The 19,274-nt window shown below is 38.8% G+C and overlaps 1 protein-coding gene across 4 annotated transcripts in view; it reads left to right on the top strand.

The window, feature by feature from the left end:
• The window catches only part of Ankef1 (ankyrin repeat and EF-hand domain containing 1), a 57,866-nt gene that overhangs the window by 17,582 nt on the left and 21,010 nt on the right, over positions 1–19,274 (top strand). For 2 of the 4 annotated variants that reach the window (XR_005877439.1, XR_005877438.1), the window contains 2 exons: positions 8,127–8,297; positions 11,522–11,913. Coding sequence is in view for 1 of the 4 variants with exons in the window: in XM_040746375.1 (XP_040602309.1) it covers positions 11,568–11,913 (346 nt within the window). In the remaining 3 variants the exon portion in view is untranslated. Of the gene's footprint in view, positions 1–6,635; positions 6,919–8,126; positions 8,298–11,521; positions 11,914–19,274 lie in introns of those variants that run through there. The other 2 variants (XM_040746375.1, XR_005877437.1) reach the window with 2 other exon arrangements.

A 19,274-nucleotide genomic window follows, 5' to 3' on the forward strand; every position in this document is an offset into this window, starting at 1 on the left:
TTTACTTTATAGGCTCCTGTTTTTTTCCATGGTTCCTTTGCCAGACTGGCTTAGAGTTTATATTCATTAGTCTCAGAGATTCCCTTTATAAGTCTCGAAATTCTGGGGATTTCCCTTTAAGAGGTTAAATGAATAAATTGGAAATAACTAGCCTTGTGTACTCATCATGTCTGCTGGCTTAAATCTTGCACGTAGCCTCTTGTCTTCAGAAGTCTCTATATGAAATGCAGTCATCATCTCCATGCTCTGGAATACATGGCATACAAGTGGTAATTTCCTCTCATCTGGAGGTGCATATGCAGACTTCCATTCTCCTTGTGTGACCTAGTAATATTTAAGAAGAGCACAAGAGCCAAAGTGTAACTTCCCACAAATTTTTCCTTCTCCACTCTTCTCTCTCCAATCACATCCCCAATTCTGCACCTTCTGCACCATGATAGGAGGTAATGGAGATACTAATCAAACATTTCATAGCTAATCTTCATGGAGTTTCCTATGATCACTTGGGCTGTGGGATGATTACAGAAAGAAAGGCCTGATAATTCCAGTATCACTCGCACCTGTATGTACAGGTATCTTACTGACCTTCCAGGTCCTCAGAATCAGAATCTACATTTTCACTTAGATCACCAAATAATTCCTAAGCACTTCAAACACCATCTGTCCAGCTTTTGAGCTGTCAGTGCTCACAGAAACTAATTAAGATTTTAAAAAATTCAACAAATGATTAAAATCAGATGTATTCTCAGCTGAAAACCCAAGTCTGTACACTAAAAGAGGCCACTGGCCTGGTCTGTAGGCAAAATTAACCAAGTGCCAAGCTAAATACATCCTAGTTGTTTTACAAAAACATAATAACAAAGGTAAATATTTCAAATTTTAAGGAAGAAGCAATCATTTGCATACAAAGTAAAAAGGAAATTTTATCAAATGTTCAAGAAGAGTAAAATACCTACCCACTGGAGGGAAATTGGGAGGTGTTTGGGGGTAGTAGGAAACATTTATGGTGCTCAGGCAAAGGACCTGGCCCCAGAAATTCAACTCATACTGAGATACTCATCAGAGTGAATTGCAAAAATTCAGAGAATCTAGCCTTGAAGTACTCAGCTGAGACAAATCCTGGGGATGAAACTCTAGTCACAAACAAATGATCCACACAGAAATGTTAGGGCTTAAGATGAAAAGAAGAAAAGTATGGCGGGAAATGATGACACATACTCGCAATCTCAGTTACTCTGGAGGCTAAGTCATGAGGCTCACATGAACTTTGGGTCTAGGACAGCCTGGACAAAACTGGTTTGTTTGTTGTTTTAAGGCAGAGAAGTTCCCAGTGTAAGTTGTTGACTCACATAGCAAAACCAACAGCAAAGTTCCATACATGATCTATAGTCAATTCTTCATCAGACTCTGGAGAAGTGAATATGTATGTTATCATCTGTTCTTTAAGAAATAATCAGAGCCGGGCATTGGTGCACATGCCTTTAATCCCAGCACTAGGGAGGTAGAGGCAGGTGGATCTCTGTGAGTTTGAGGTCAGCCTGGTCTACAGAGTGAGTTCCAAGACAGCCTCCAAAACAATACAGAGAAACCCTGTCTCAAAAAACAAACAAACAAACAAAAAAAGAAATAATTACTCAAACTTCATGACTAATGATGGGGAAGTCCTTCTGTGTATATGTTGTCTTATTGATTCATAAATAAAGCACTGTTGGCCAATAGGGAAGCAAGATAGGTGGGACTAGAAGTCAAGGAGGATTCTGGGAAGTGTAGTAAAGAGTAGAGGGTGGCCATGTGATCCCTGGAAGAAAGAATGCATGAGGCTGGCATCCTCATTAAAGTAAGACCTTATAGAAACATATATATATATATATATTTATATTAGTAGTCATGGGTTAATACTTAACCAATGGGTTAATACTTAACCAATGAGAAGTCCTGGGCATTGGCTTCTAACTAATAGAGTCTCTGTATGTTATCTGGGGTTGAAGCAACTCTGGGGCCAGGCTGGCAGGAAGAATACTCCTTATAGCTTAACGCAGCGGAAACCATGTCCTGGTTTCTATGGACTCAACCTCTCTGAAAAGAGGGCTGGATCTGTGTTTCTCCTGCTGGGATTAAAGATGGTGGCTCCAGACTAGAGACATGGAACATCAAGACTGCAACTGCAGGATTCACTTCCTAGGTGTCTAGGCCATGGCTATTGGCTGGAGGCTTTGGTTCCACTCTGCCCTCAGATAAATATTCTAAGAGTTAGAAGTTATTGTGTCTTTTGTGACCTCATCTCTGATGCCCCACTGTTCTTCCCACTAAATTACACTTATTAGAAACAAGAAACAAGATGTGTTGAGTGTGAAATGGAAGGGACTTGAGTTGTGTGATTCTCCGTAGAGAGTTAGAAGATAATATAGACAATCCACAGAACTTCAATACTACCTCTATTTTCACAGGAGCACAAATTCTTACCTTTCCTCACATTTACATGAACAACCAGAAATGTTGCTGGCAGAGCCAGACTTGAGGAGTGATACCCACCACCATGACTCCACCTGAGAACAGAGAGGGGCAATGACAGACAAAAGTCAGGATTAAGATGTGTCAAGAAACAGCAGCAGATAAAGTAAAAATTGCTAGCAATGTAAGAGGAGTGTGAGAAAACAATTTTATTACTGATTTAATATATTATGAACAGATTTTAAAAATAGTCAAATACCAATGAAAATGGAATAATGCAATAAAGCTGATTAAACATATTCATTTTCATTTCCCAGATAATACATTTTTATGTCCTTTCATGAATTATTTCTTAAAGTCATTTAATCGTCTCATAGTCTCACTGTCTGATCATAATATACCAACTTAAATTGTTTCCAAATGATCAACAGTTTAATTAATTGAAAATTAAGCAGCATACTTCATCTTTGACATTGAATAGAGCACAAGTAATATTTCCATTCTTTATGAACCAATTAAAAGACTACTTAATACTAAGACCAGGACACATGAATGAAAATGTATTCAAGGAAAAATGTATCCTTTAGGGCCTACAGTAATAAAGTGTGTTATAGATAAAACATCTTCTACCCTAAAATTAGTGAATAAAAAACATGTAAAATGAATAGTGCTATTCTGAGATATGAAAGGAAAATAGCTGAATTCAATAAAATTAAAAACAAAATACATTTGAAAAGATATGTCATAAAGTGCCTTCTTTGTAAAGATCTATAAAGCAGAACAGGCTATGTAATTCTGATTAAAGAGAAAAGCTGCACCTATAATTAAGAAAGTAAACAACACAGCCACATCATCTGGGAAGCTACAAGAATTATAAAATGAACCAATACAAGTCATACACCAATCCATTTGAAAACTCGCATAAACTAGTATGAATTACTAGCACTGATCATTTTTGTAAGTAAAAACCCCAAATAGATTAGTACAAGAACTGGGCATTACAGAAATCACCAGGGCCTTGGTAGTAGAACAGTGTTTACCATGTGTATGAATGATCTTTGGGAGCCCATTCCAAATAGAGGGATGCTCTCTCAGCCTGGACACATGGGAAAGGGCCTAGGTCCTTCCATAGATGAAATGACAGACTTTGGAGATTCCCCCAAGGAGGGCCTCACCCTCCCTGGGGAATGATGTGGGGATTGGCTGGGGGGGCTGGGAGGGCTGGTGGATGGACAAGGGAGGAGGGGTGGGAGAGGGAGCTGGGATTGACATGTGAAGCATTCATGTTTCCAATTTAAATAAAAACATATTGAGGGGAAAAAAAGAACTGGGCATTGTGATTAGAAATACAGACCAGAATATTCCCTAGTTAGATATCACTTCAAGTGATAAGTAATCTCACTCTATCTGGGCATTTCAGAATTCAGAAAAAAGAGAAAAGTCTCAGGCATAGAAGAGACTTGAAAAGAATCAAGACTCAAACTGAGAAAATGTTCACAGCAAGAGCTTCCAAGATATTTATTCCCCATATGAGATCCTAAAATAGCTTTTCTCTAAAGTATAGGTTCTCATCTGAATATAATTATCCACAAATTGTTCATATTCTAAAGGAATCATTCTTCGGCCCCTGTTCAAAAACTGCCACAATGTAAGAGTGAGGTAAGCTGTAAATGGAAATGTTAAGTGGTGTTTTATGTTATCGACCAATTTATTTCTCACTTCAAAACCATTGAACATGATTTTATTTATTATTGGAAAAGATACAAAGTCATTGATATGTGATTTACTTGTTCAACAAACAGTTTTAAATCGATATGCAGGATGGCCTGACTAGCAGCCTTTCCCTACATACAATGTCACCCCTCCCCCAAACAGGGAAAGCATTGAAGCAAGATGGACTTTAGAAGAGAGAGATAATTTTGTCAAGAATTGTGAAAAGAAGACAGCAACCATAGAACACCTTTGACAACTTTACTTCAATCCTATATTAACATGTATTTAAATTCTAATTAAACACACCATCACCCACTGGCATGCCTTGTGAGTTACCAACAATATAATTTGAATTTACTTATCAGGATATGAACTATCTACCAAAGGTTTGCCTTCCAGGCCAGCAAACAAAAATTGCAACCCTTCTGGTACCAAGAGCAGTTTGTCTATGGAGATTGCAATGGCAATTTTTATAAACATGTGTGAAGTAATTCAATAAATGACCCTTATTAACCAAATACTTGGGGAAATGTCTGTGACTATATTGTGTTTATTTTGATTTAAATTAAAGATAGTTTTAATTTAAAGATAAAATGTTATACTTATCACCAGGTAAAGATAGAACCACTTAGGCCAATGGACAACTTAGCCAGTGCCCGGTTTTATCAACACTTTATGTTGATAGATGCTAAGTGTTATAGTCTGTCAGCTTCCAGTCAGTAGTTCTGATGGAGGTACTAATCTTCCAAATGTGAATACTCCAACATGTACCATAGTTACAACCTCGTGGATTTCAGCATTAAACCAGACTGCCACTGACATCCATTGTGTCACCGAAACAAGGAAAATATGTTATCATTATTTTGATAGTATTTGTAATCTATGTCCCGGAAGTTTCACTGTTAATACACACTCTAGAGAAACTCTTGCACTTTATTTTCTGAAGACTGTGAGCCAAACATGGTTCTAGAAGCTTTGCTTTAATGGCAAATATTGAAAATACCCTGAATATCCACCAATGCAGTGGAATAGCATATCACTGTTAAATAGTGTGTGTGTGTGTGAGTGTGTGCGTGTGTGTATGCGTATGTGTGTCTCTGTGTGTGTCTGTGTGTGTGTCTATGAGTGTGTGTGTGTGTGTGTGTGTTGTGGTTATTGTTGCAGCAGGGTCTCACAAACTTCAGGCTGTCCTTGAACTTCCTATAAGACCTAGACTCCCACCTCAGGCTCTCAAAGAGCACAGGAATCACAGACATGAGTTACCACAACCAGCTATTTTCTCAATTTCATAAAATCTATATACATGTAATTATCCTAAACACTCATATTTAGGGAACTATTCATAGGAAGCAATACATTTCTGGATGCTAGGGGACATTAAATACAAAGTTCAGACAAAAGGCATAAAGGGGAGGGTATAGTGTCAGGAAAAAAAACACAGACATTTGGTGGTAAAACCTGGCCTTTATCTTCCTGCCTTTGTCTCTCTATTCCTTTCTCTATTTTTCATTCTTTTTTTCCCACTTTTTCTTTAGTAATGTTGCACTTTATATTCTTTATACTATCATACGATATATATATATATAGACATACACACACATACATATATATCATTTAGTATTTTTGTGTGAAAGAGTCCTTAAAATATTTTAAAGCAGTATCTCGGTGATAGATAAGATGGGTCGGGTGTCAGGAACTATCAAACTTTTATTTAGAAACTTTTCAAATTACTTCATTTTAACCTTGAAAGTTTGGGCTGGAGTTATAAGGCAGTGGTAAAGACCTCCTACTGTTCTTGCAAAGGATCCCTGGGCTTGGTTCCCAGAATCCACATGGAAACTCATGGCCTTTTTAAATTCCAGTTCCAGAGGATGCTTCACCCTCTTTTGGCCTCCGTGGGCAGTGGGCACGGTATGCACATAGTGACTTACAGGCCTGCGGGGAGGGGGGGGGAGGTGAAGGGTATATAAATAATTTTTTTAAGCTACAAGTTTTTCGTTCACATAAACAAAATTTCAAATTTGCCTCCAAAGTAGTGTACGTGTGGGGGTTGGGGGTGGGGCTCTGACATAAAATTATCCATTTATGTATAAACAATTTTAGGAATATATACTCCCAAAATTCATATTTCATTTGTACAATTTGTTGCATTTTCACTTTCACCTAATATTAATCAGTAAACTGTTGTGTATTTAATCATTACTGTTTACCATAGACAGCTTTACTTTTCTTTTATATATATATTTTTTATTTTTAAATTTAAATTTAAATTAGAAACAAGGTTGCTTTACACAGCTTTACTTTTCTTCTTTTTGACTGAGGGTGGAGAACCGAATGGGAGTGTGGAGTCCTGGTGCTCTGCCGATAGCATTCCAATCTAGGAGCATCCTAGCCTCAACTAAACCACCTCCGCGGCCCGTGATGGGCGGGGCCTAGGGCAAGCTCCACCCAGCCGCTCACCTGAGCGGTTGCCCTGGCAGCAGGCAGTGCGTGCGTGGGTGAAGCTCACAGTGGGCCCAGCCTGGCGGCAGCATCTCTCCCCTTATGATCACCTGGCCACACACTGGCGGACACACACACACACATCCTTCGCTGCTGCCTGCGCGCAGGCTGGCCTGCTCTGCCGGAAGGGTCACCATTCAATACTGGGGCCTTGGGCCTCGGCTCGACCAGTCCCAGGCGACAGAGAACGAGTGTAAGGTACTCACAAGAACAGGGAGAGATCTGGCTCCTGATTGCCTCTAGTACTAAAAGGTGAGATTGGTACCCTACCCTTTGTTGTGAAATGACATCTCTACTTTCCCTTCTCCTCTCTAGATTTTTGGGGGACTCAAAACTGAAGGCACCGTAGAAAAGCCCACAAATGTACACCGTTGCCTATGGCTGGGCTGAAAAGAAAACTGCAGAGGTGGTGTTTATTCATAGCCAGCCTGTCCTGAAGGACACGTCTAAATATTTTGCCATAATTCTCATTTCCTTTTGATCCAGACCCACAAATAACTACTGTTGTGTATCCCTAGTTCACAGATTAAGTCAGTAAAAACAGACTATTGTAGTTAACGTGCCTTCAGTATGCAACCAGTGGGTGAAAGGGATGTAAGGGACGGGTGGCCAGTTCCCCTGTACTACATGTCTCTGTCAAGTGTAGCTTCATCCATTATACTACATGTCTCTGTCAAGTGTAGCTTCATCCATTTTTCTAATGGGCCACCCCTAGCTTGTGGACTGTATGGAGAATTTAAAGATCTCTTCATGTAAAATTGCCCCTGGAAAATCATCTGAGAGTTTGCAGGAGAAGGGAAGAACAGTAAGGGGGTGGTATTTTTATATAATTTAAGACTATTCAGACTTCAAAGGACTCAAAACAAGACACTAATTACTTGCTACTGTCTTCCAACCCAAGAACTGATTAGGGACCTGCTGAACCCATTATCAGAGCTCAGTTGAACCATGGTGCTAATTTTTGTTGTCTGTGTTAGGGGGAGGTATTTTTGTTTTAATGAATGGAATCAGACAATATCAAAGTGTAAGACTGTGAAGTCCCTTTTCCTCATAAGTAGGGCTTCTTTGGTTCAGTAAATCAATAAACTATTCAGTGGTATGGTGTCCTATTCCATACATATGTGTATATATGTGTAGTGTGACACTGCAGGCAAGTGAGTTTTGAATGCATCTGAAATGAGTGTCAGTAAGCCATGCTGCAAAGGCAGATGGGTGACAGACCCAGGGCTTACTTGGAGTCCGTTTATACAAAGGCTTGAACAAACTAGTCCACCGTAAGTTAGAGATAGACTAGAAGGGGAGAGAGGGCCTACTGGAAGGAAGCAGGACATCTATTTCTCAGTGATATGAGGGCTGATATCTCTGTAGCAAAGGGGAAAAGGGCAGAAGGGTGAGGACAAGAAACGGCTTGGCGTTATGGGTTTAATACTGGTGTTCGCTCTTCTTGACTCTATTTTCAGCCGCCCTGTAACTGCTGAAGACCTCATAACCCACCACAGAGCTGCACCAGACATCTCCCCTGACGTCTCAAAATTGGATATCAGCTTGTCTACCCTTTCAGTATGCCCATAGGCTGCCTATTCTGCCTGATAAATGTGGAGCCCTCAATGAGAAGCCCATTCCAGAGACAGGTATCTAGTAGCTCAAAGCAGAAACCTGGGAATTTTCTTTTATGCTTCTCTTCAATTCTTTTAAGTTGAAGCTATTAAACATTGAGAAAGTACTCATCAAATGCCTCCTGTAATTCAGTTTCTCAGGCATAGAGAAATAATTGTATTATAAATCTTACATTCCATGATGACTGCACTCTAATGGGAAAAACACACAATGCACAGATTAAATATATTTTTCTTTCTTTTTCATTTTCAAGATAGGGTTTCTCTGTCTGTCCTGGAATTTGCTATGTAGACTGGGCTGGCATATGTAATATTTTCTCATTTCACTGAATAGTCAAAATGTGAAAAGGACTGAAAATGCATAATAGATTCCAGTTCAGGGTATGTATATTAGGATGCATCTGTGCTTTGCTTTGAACTGCATCAAAAACTGAGCTTATTCAGCAGATAAAGGGATGGATGGATATGAACTCATGCAAGTATCAGTAGCCTTATTGGTAGTCCCTAGGTGGTAAATGTATGAGCAGTGAACACACACTTAGCGTTTTTTAAAAAATCGTTCTAAAACTTTTGGGGTCAAAAGAGTGTATGATTCTGTCTTATCAACATTTTAAAAAGACTCTTTTCTTGCAGTTATCAAAAGAATGGGATATATGGAGCTGTTAGAGAAGTGAGACAAACCAGTGTGGCAATGATTTGACCTAGGACATTAGTGGAGAGTTGATGTCAAGATATACATTGGTGGCAGAGGTCATGAGATTTGCTCATAAGTTTTTTTGGGGGGGTATCTGTGAAGAAGAAAAGGAATGATATTTAACTCTAGTGTTTTGATCTAAGTAAGTGGTTAGCAGTTGGTACCATTATCAGAAATGGGAAGAAATGAAGAAAGTCAAGGTAATATACCTTCTGCAATGGTTGTGCTACTTTTTAAATGTAATTTATTCTTTGGGAATTTCATACATACACAGAACATATTATGACTGTACACACCCTCCATTTCCCCCTTCAGTTACCCCTGGATAGCCCCCAATATGTCTCCCTTCATGTGATCTTTTTTTTTAGTGTTCCTTTTTGTTCAGTTAGTGTTGCCTGTATAGGCATGAGTATAGGGCAACCTGCTGGAGCATAGACAACTTACCAGTTGTCACAACCTGAAAGAGAAATAATTCTCCTTCTTTCCCAGCATCTACCAGTTGGCCCTTAACTATGACATGTTAGTGAAGCCCATCAGATATAGATGGAGAATAGTCTTTTTCACTTTAGGTAGAGCTCATTAGGGCTACATAACCTGAGAGTGAAGAATCAGAAGCTACAAATTGGGATAAAGGTGAGTAGATGGTGCTAGTCACAGAGTTCCCAAGGATGAAAGTGCTGTGTCCTATCAAGACACTCCAACAATAGAAAAGAAAGCCAGCAAAGAATATAGTAGAGGAATGGGCATGATAAAGGAAGAAACAGGCTTAGCTGGTTACCTACGGAGTCATGAAGAAGGAACATGGAATCAATGGTGCACTTCTACACTAGAGCATGTAGTTGAAGGAGTCAGATTGTGGTGGGGAAAAGAATGTGTATACTTGCTGATTTTGTAATAAACTAGAATATCTCCATTGCAGATGTTAACTAGAGAATGGGATATAGGGGTTGTTGTGGAAACAGTAAGACATATGGCCAACTGCCTGGTGCCAAGATAAGACATTCAGAAGAAGAAAAATAGATTTTTTTTCATGCAACCTTCAGTATAAGATGGGGTGGTATGGATGTCTGACACAGTGAGACCCAGTGCACAGCTGTTGCTATCAATTTGTCTTCATCCTTTGCATATGTGCTTTCTGCAATAGCCACAGTGGCAAAACCAACTGGTAGCTTCAGCAGTGACAGCCTTTCCACATAGGTCTGCTAGAGAAAGCCTTCAGGATGCTGATTAGCCAGCATCCCCTATGTGTATACAGTTACACAATTCAACACACCTGGGGACAGATGGTTCACTGCAGTGGAGCTTGAGTAGGGGCAGAATGGCAGCCCCTACTTAGAACTGATTCCTTATATGATAATGAAGTTTCTTTTTTTTTCAGGAAAAATACGAGCAAGCTGATAGGCATTCATTCAAATGATCATTTAACATTGATGTTACTTATGAAAATTTTAGTGGTCTCTCCTCCACATAGCTGCCTTAACCTCTCTTAAGATAATGTAAGAATCATCCCTTCTACAGGGGTCCTAGCCATTGCCATGACTGGTAGTGAATTTATCTGGGTGAGGTAAAAAATGAAGCATGGATTACCATGACAGGTAGTGCAGGGTCAAAACTTCTGGAGTCTGATACCAGGTCAGTTTATTTTAGACATATTTAAATCTAGTACAATTTTGGGAGAAAAAGTTCCCTGGTGACAATTATCCCAATCCTATGTGCTCAATAAAGCTTAAAGGGCATTGACTACATTGGAACTCCTTTGTAAAGTACATGGGATCTCTACAATGCAGATGGGTTCTATAGCTTAAGGGCCTAGGATCTGTTGTGGTCTCTGAACAAGACAGCATAGAGATCAGCAGGCTATAAAGTACATGTGACATCTCCCCTAAGGATAGGTTCTGTTGACTGAGAAAGCTACAGATAAGGTCTAGGGAAAGAAGAATCTGGGATAAACATTCTGGAGGATTTGACTAATATCTGGCTCTACAGATAGCAAAGGTCACCAGGCCCTTAAGAATATCCACCTCCAGTCTTCTGGGTGGAAGACAGTTATTAATTTCCATCTTTGAGGAGACAGCCTGCATTATTAACATTCCAAGTTTCTCCTATTCTTGTCTATGATCACCCATGCCTTCTATATGCTCCTAGCTTTGATGTCTCACACAGCTTAGTAGACTCATCCTCTTAATAAACAGGACTAAACAATGTGTATACTTCAATGTAAGGGAAGTACTGGTATGAACCACAGATGGGAACTTATATCCTCATGTTGGCAGGTAAACACTATGGCAGTGAAGAGAAGTTAAGTGTGACAAGGGAACCACCACACAAACTAGAATTAATTACTCTAGGAAAATTGAAGTATTTTAATGTTATGTCAGCTACATGTCTTTCATATATATATGTGTATATATATATGTATATTATTTTCAAGAAGCAGTTGAACTAAATTATATTTAAAACCTCTTTTTTGAGCTTTAAGATACTGTAACTTAATAAAAAATAACAGTAACATTTAACTTTCTTTGTTTTCCCTTTTTCTCTATAGTTTTTGTCTTAGTCCAAAAAGCATTATTAAGAAGTGAACGTCTAACATGGCTTTAGCAGACAAGAGACTTGAGAACTTACAGATCTACAGGGTTCTTCAGTGTGTTCGCAACAAAGACAAGAAGCAGATAGAGAAGCTGATCAAACTTGGATACCCTGAGCTAATCAATTTCACTGAACCCATTGATGGCCTGAGTGCGCTCCACTTAGCCTCTGTTTCCAACGACATTGACATGGTTAGCTTTCTCCTTGGACTTGGCGCTCACCCTGATGTGCAAGACCGCAAGGGCTGTACTCCAACAATGAGGGCAGCAGAGCTGGGCCATGAATTGTCAATGGAAATTTTAGCCAAAGCCAAAGCTGACATGACGATAGTTGATAATGAAGGAAAAGGTAAAACTCCGTATTCTGTCCTGAATAATGTGCTCACTTTATAGCCAGAAAGCAAGCATGTTTTCTAGCTTCAGAAGTAAAATAGGATCTTAAGTAAAATATTCAGTTCCCATTGCTGTACTGAAATATATAGCTTCCTTATAACCTGATCTGTATGTGATGGTTTCTTTTGTCATTCTTTATTGTTACACTTCTGAGACTAGGTCTCAGCTCAGGCTATCCTTGAATTTTATCAACTTGTGTGAAACTCTCAGACAGTGAGATTAGAGGTAGGGATCTCCATGCCTGGCTTGGCAGATTCTTTCAAGTGAGGACAGCCTTCAACTTTACCCATGCAGCTATAGTCATTTATGGTGAAGGGTAAAATCTTGCTTAGGTAGAAGCATTCCTTACATTTTAGAACATGATCGTGTTAGACTTAGTACTTTGTGGATTTTCCTTTTGTGGGAACCAGACAGGACAAAATCCACCTAGTATAAAAGGACTGACTGCATTTGAGATCCTGAGAAAACTATGGTGGGTTTTGCTTAAAGGCCAACTTTGTAAGGTCATGTTTTAGTGCACTCAGAAATATAACTTGAAACTACCAATGTCTGTTGAGAATTATTACATGTGTAATTCCACCAACAAGGTATGGGTCTCAAAAACATGGTCTGAGGATTTTGCCTAGTTGAGGTTCAGGCCATAATTGAACCAGACTCGTGAAAATTAACAAAATAATTACAAACAGACTCAATGTAACATGGTAGATTGAATCAGTTGTCCCAGAGGATTACCACAGCTACAAATTCATGGACACTAACCTACACTGAAGAAATGCATCCCATTTTACATTGTTACTATTTTCTGACAGGAGGAAAACTTATTTCATAACTCACTTCCAACTTGATATTTGATATATGGCTAGGACCAAATAGCAAAATAAACTTCAGATACGTTTAGAGGTCAAATATAGTTTAAATTGTTTAAGTACTGAAAACACAGCTGTTTGTGTTTCATAGAATGGTTGAACTTGGTGGCCCACACCTATAATCCCAACAACGATGAAGAAGCAGAGGCCAAAGGATTATGTCGGTTTGAGACCAACTAGTCTATATAATGAGCTTCAAGTCAGCCTGTTCTGCATAGTGCTTCAGTTGAACCAGGGCTACACAGTGAGAACCTGTCCACCCCAAAGATTCATAGAATGCCATTTTCTGCGGTGCCATACATGAACTATGGAATCATTGGGATGTTAAAAGTGGCACATGTAAAAATACTACTGAATTCATTAAACAACCATTGAATAAAACAAATTGAGCCATCCTCTTGTTCCTGTTGGGACAAAGTCAAAATAATTTTGCATGTGTATTTGACTATGAAGTAGTTGTTCCACATAGCATCAAACATACTTTAAGTTGTGTAGAATAAACTCTGAAAAACACTGTGATGAAAAGGTTACTTTCTTAGTTTAGAACCAAGATATATAAATCAAACAATATATCAGAATGAGACATTATATAGCATAAAAATGTAATGTAAAGTAAAATTTGGAACAAGGTCAAATAAATATTTGTAGGAAATGCAGCAGCCATATGAATAGTATTCTCATCAAATTAGTATCAAGTTAATAAAGGACTGAGAAATATAAACATGGGAAAAAACAATATAAGTCACATGGGGAGAAACAAAATATGAATTAATATAAATGTAATGTGCTTTTCATTCATAACCTTGTAAGCTGATTCATTTGTTAACACAAGTCCCCTGTCTTTTCCCTCCAAGGGAGCATTATTTGGCTTAGACACCCTTAGCTGGGAGGCCACCGCTTTGTTTATTCCAGGATAATCCCTGACACTGACATCCTGTTTCCTGGTCCTTAAAGTTAGACTGGCTCATGGTCTTTCTACAGGACAAGAAGACAGAATATTTAAATGTGTCATCACAAGGATATGACATAGGCTGTAGGCTTTGAGTTCTGAGTTACAAACACCATCATTGCAGCTGTGCACTTCACAAACGCCTTAGGTCCTTGTAACAAATTTAAGGCCAGTATTACGTTCAGAGTTTGATTTGGTTTGGTTCTCTGTTATGTTGTTTTGGTCAGCTCTAACTTCATTTTTAAATTGTATTTTATTTTTGAGATTATGCTATATTTATAAGATTTCTCCCTTCCCTTCCCTCCCCTGAAACTATCCTATGTATTCATCCCTGCCCTCCTTCACATTCATGGTGTCTTTCATCACTAATTGTTATTGTATGCATGCATAAATATATATATTCCTAAATATAGTCTGTTGAGTTCATATAATGTTACTTGTATGTGTTTTCAGGGCTGACCATTTGTCACTGAAAAACCAATTGCTGTGCTCTTTCCTGGGGAAGACTATTCCTCCTGCTCATAGCTTTCCTCAGTTGCCTGTAGTTCTTTGTGTAGGGCTGAGACTTTGTGGGCTTTTCCCCATCATCTTTGTCTTGCCTACTGGTGTTATCCTGATTCAGCTCATGTTTGGGCAGTCACTGCTGGTGATACTTTTGGTTGTAGCTGCCGGTATTACTAGGAGACACACTATCAAGCAAACTCCCTGATCCTCTGACTCTTAACTCTTGCTTTCTGTATATAGTAGACAATTTTGATTTTCTATTTTTAACTATGTCTTTGACTGGCTCTCCATTCAGATATCTCTGTTTTGCTCCCTCCATTCCTCCCCTTTACCTTCATCCATTCCTTCCTTTTTAATTCTTTTGTAGTTTGGGAATAAAACCCAGAATCTTGAGTAGCTAGACAAGTCCTTTATCTTGGAACTACATTTTTTAGCCCCATCTTTGTTTTTCCAAATTTGAGTAATCTTATTTAGGTGTGTCTTCTTATATGAAGTACATTTAGGGCTTCATTTCATATGTAACTTCATTTTTAATAGTGTGATTTTATCTACACTATATGTGTCTAAATGTCCATAAATTAGGCTTCAGAGCTGTGGTTTTATTTTATATTATGTAGTTACACATGTGTGTGTATGTATACAAAAGTATCTTCCTATGTGTTCTAGATTTTTTTCTAAAACCAATAGCTTTTTACTTTCCTTATTGGCTACCTTGATAGCTTTCTGCACGTTTGAAACTGTATCATCTAGTTATACACATTGATTCTATTTGTGAAGAATCATGTTCATACAGAAACCTCCCACCACTCAGTTCTGTGATCACTTAGAATAACTTAGCTCTCTGGTGAATCCCTTCATCCTCTCAATTAATACATTGTTGTTTCCTATATCTCCTTATTTCCTTTAAGTATCTTGATTTCCAGCAGAAGTTGGAAAAATATCATATGCTTATGTTATCTATTTTTCCCTTCACCCATCCAAATTTCTGTTACATGATTTCTACATTATAATGAATTTATTTATCTGTCTGTACATAGAATTACTCCAGCAATTTAATTTTAGTTCTATGATTGAAGAGATGGCAGAGACTCTTATGCACACTGTTGCCGTAATGGTAGACTTGGATTTTATATTAAGAGTTCTTTAGCCTACTCATTTGGACTTCTCTCACTGACTTCTTATATCCGTAGTCATATGTGTGTTTAAATGTCGGTTCTGCAAATGATCGGCAGCTTAAAAGTATAAAATTTTTCTGTTTCCTTTTCCTGTGACATTATAGAGTCCCTTTTGAAAAAGATCTTCTTGCTTCTAATGTTCCCATACAAAGTCTTGGAAGTAGCTTGACTTCGTATTAGATGGGAGTTGAGCTTTGGTCCATAAGACACTTTCTTCATCTGGCTTTACCTGGTGTTGGTTGTTCTTAAGCCAAGTGTTCCCTTCTGATATTCAGATTCAGCTTTTTCATTCACAGAGTTGCCATTGTAGCTCTATAACTTTCCTGATATGTGTTGTCTTTTGTTATTAAATTACACGTTGGGTCATCTTTGCTTCTCTTGGAGTCAACTCTGTTTTTGTGACTTTTTCCCTGCCTTTGACCACAGTTGATACATACAGACTCTGCACTTCCTTTCCCTGCTTCAATGTGACTTTTAATCTTTAATATCTTTCCTTGAGTCCTGCTGGCTTAATCCTGTCTTTTCTTTCTGTCTTCCATTCTTTTCAGTACTTTTTGGTATTTGTCTTTGCACTTTTATTTTTTAAGACATTATATTTAGTTTCTTGGCTAATATTAAAACAAGATAGCGAATCATTTTCATTAAACTGCTTTGTTTTTTGAGAATTTTTTTACCTGCTTTTATTATCCATTTCCCTACGTTTCTTATGGTGTCCTTTTCATAGTTGACATACTTGTGTCCTTGGGGCTATTATTCATTTTTTAATGGAGCTTCTTTTGGGTGCAAGATCATTACAAAGTCAGTGTGGAATTTAAATTTATTTTGCTACAGCATGCTTACCACCACTCCATCTGGGTTGTAACAACATCTGGTACATAGTACATTTTTGGCATACAGTATACTGATATAGAGTATGTTATAGGTCCCAAGTATGAAGATTTAGCATTTATCTTTTCGGTGGAACAAAATGATTTACCATGAGGGTAGAGTGGATTTGGATTTTCTTCTTACTGCTATGAAATCAAGAGCCTGTTCCCTATAAACGTGGGTTCAGGTGGAATTCAGGATACCCAAAGAACTTCCTGATTCACACAGCCCTGAAAAGTTGAAGAGCCACATGGGGTATAGACCATAAACTGCCAAATCCCAGGGCCAACAAGGACTCCAAGTCTCACCTAGCTCAAATCCTGTAAGATTAAGTTACAACTGTTTTCCAACTCTGTCAAAGACATATCTTATGGACTTTTTAATTCTCCTTTTTTCTTGACAGATTCAATATATAAAGATTTTTAATTTTTCTTTTTAATATTTATTTATTATTATTTTTAAGTTTAAATTTAGATTAGAAACAAGGTTGCTTCACAAGTCAGTTCCAGGTCCCTCTCTGTTTCCCTCCCCTCCTCCTGTGCCCTCCTCCCAACCCCCCCAATATCCTCTCATTTCCCCAGGGAGGGTGAGGCCCTCCATGGAGGTGTCCATAGTCTGTCATTTCACCCAGGGCAGGGCCTAGATCCTCTCCCAAGAGTTCAGGATGAGAGTGCATCTCACATTGTTGGATGTGAGTCTAAAGTCCATGTGTATACTCGGGAAAAATACTGATCTACTGCCCAAGGCTCAATAGATTACCTAGGCCTCCTCACTGACACCCACATTCAGGGGGTCTTGATCAGTCCCAGCCTGGGATTTAAGAGTTAACCCTTATCAGGTCAGATGTTTCTGGGGGTTAAACCAGCCCAGTCTTAATCTCTTTGGTCATCAGTCCTCCCTCTCTGTTACTGGCTTTCTTGAGTTCATCTCAGTGCTTAGCCATGGGAGTCTGCCTCTTCTATCAGCCACTGAATGAAGTTTCTGTTTCCCAGACTCTCTGGCCATGGGGTTGTAGGCTGGCACTCCCCAGATCTATGTCTAAAATCCATATATGAGAGAGTACATGCCATGTTTTTCTTTTTGAGACTGTGTTACCTCAAATGCCATGTTTCTCTTTTTGAGACTGGGTTACCTCACTCAGGATGGTTTCTTCTAGTGTCATCCATTTGCCTGCAAATCTCAGGATTCCATTGTTTTTTTCTGATGAATAGTACTCCATTGTGTAAATGTACCATATTTTCTCTATCCACTCTTCAGTTGAGGGGCATCTAGGTTGCTTCCAAGTTCTGGCTATTACAAATAAAGCTGCTATGAACATAGTGGAACAGACATCCTTGTTGTATGAATGGACATCTTTTGGATATATGCCTAAGAGTGGAGTTGCTGGGTCTTGTGGTAGGTTTATTCCCATTTTTCTGAGGAATCTCCATACTGATTTCCAAAGTGGCTGAACCAGTAGGCACTCCCACCAGCAATGGAGGAGTGTCCCCCTTTCACCACATCCTCTCCAGCATAAATTGTCATTGGTGTTTTTGATTTTAGCCATTCTGACAGGAGTGAGATGGTATCTCAGAGTTGTTTTGATTTGCATTTCCCGGATGGCTAAGGATGTAGAGCACTTTCTCAAGTGCCTCTCAGCCATTTTAGACTCCTCTATTGAAAATTCTCTATTTGGTTCTGCAGCCCACTTTTTAATTGGGTCCTTTGATGTTTTGGAGACTTGCTTCTTGAGTTCTTTGTAAATTTTGGAGATCAACCATCTGTTAGATGTAGGGTTAGTGAATATTTTTTCCCATTCTGTGGGCTGCCTTTTTGTCTTGCTGACTGTGTCCTTTGCCTTAGAGATGCTTCTCAGTTTCAGGAGGTCCCATTTATTAATTGTTTATCTCACTGTCTGTGCTAGTGGTGTTATGTTCAGGAAGCTGTCTCCTGTACCAATTCGTTCAAGGGTACCACCCACTTTCTCTTCTAAGAGGTTCAGTGTGGCTGGATTTATGTTGAGGTCTTTGATCCATTTGGACTTGGTAATAACTTGGTTTTGTGCATGGTGATAAACATGGATCGATCGCATTCTTCTACATGCCAGCCTCCAGTTATGCCAGCACCATTTGTTGAAGATGCTTTCTTTATTCCATTGTATATTTTTAGCTTCTTTGTCAAAGATCAGATGTTCATACGTGTGTGGGTTAATACCGGGGTTTTCAATTCGATTCCATTGGTCTACCTGTCTATTTTTGTGCCAATACCAAGCTGTTTTCAGGACTATAGTTCTATAATAGAGCTTGAAGTCAGGGATGGTGATGCCTCCGGATGTTGCCTTGTTGAACAGGGTTGTTTTGATTATCCTGGGTCTTTTGTTTTTCCATACAAAATTGATTATTGTTCTTTGAAGGTCTGTGAAGAATTGTGCTGGGCTTTTAATGGGGATTGCATTGAATCTGTAGATTGCTTTTGGCAGGATTGCCATTTTTACTACATTGATCCTGCCTATCCAAGAGCATGGGAGATCTTTCCAGTTTCTGAGGGCTTCTTTAATTTCTTTCTTTAAAGATTCAAAGTTCTTGTGATACAGGTCTTTCACTTGTTTGGTTAGTGTTACCCCAAGGTATTTTATGTTGTTTGTGGCAATTGTAAAGGGTGATGTTTCTCTGATTTCTTTCTCAGACCTTTTATCATCTGCATATAGTAGGGGAACTGATTTTCTTAAGTTGATATTGTAGCCTGACACTTTGCTGAAGGTGTTAATCAGCTGTAAGAGTTCCCTGGTAGAGTTCTTTGGGTCATTCATATAAACTATCATATCATCTGCAAATAGTGAAAGTTTGACCTCTTCCTTCCCAATTTGTATCCCCTTGATCCCCCTTTGTTGTCGTATGCCTCTGGTTAGAACTTCAATACAATGTTGAAAAGGTATGGAGAGAGTGGACAGCCTTGCCTTGTTCCTGATTTTAGAGGA

This window comes from Mesocricetus auratus, unplaced genomic scaffold (assembly GCF_017639785.1).
Source record: "Mesocricetus auratus isolate SY011 unplaced genomic scaffold, BCM_Maur_2.0 Super-Scaffold_100004, whole genome shotgun sequence".
Lineage (NCBI taxonomy): Eukaryota > Metazoa > Chordata > Mammalia > Rodentia > Cricetidae > Mesocricetus > Mesocricetus auratus.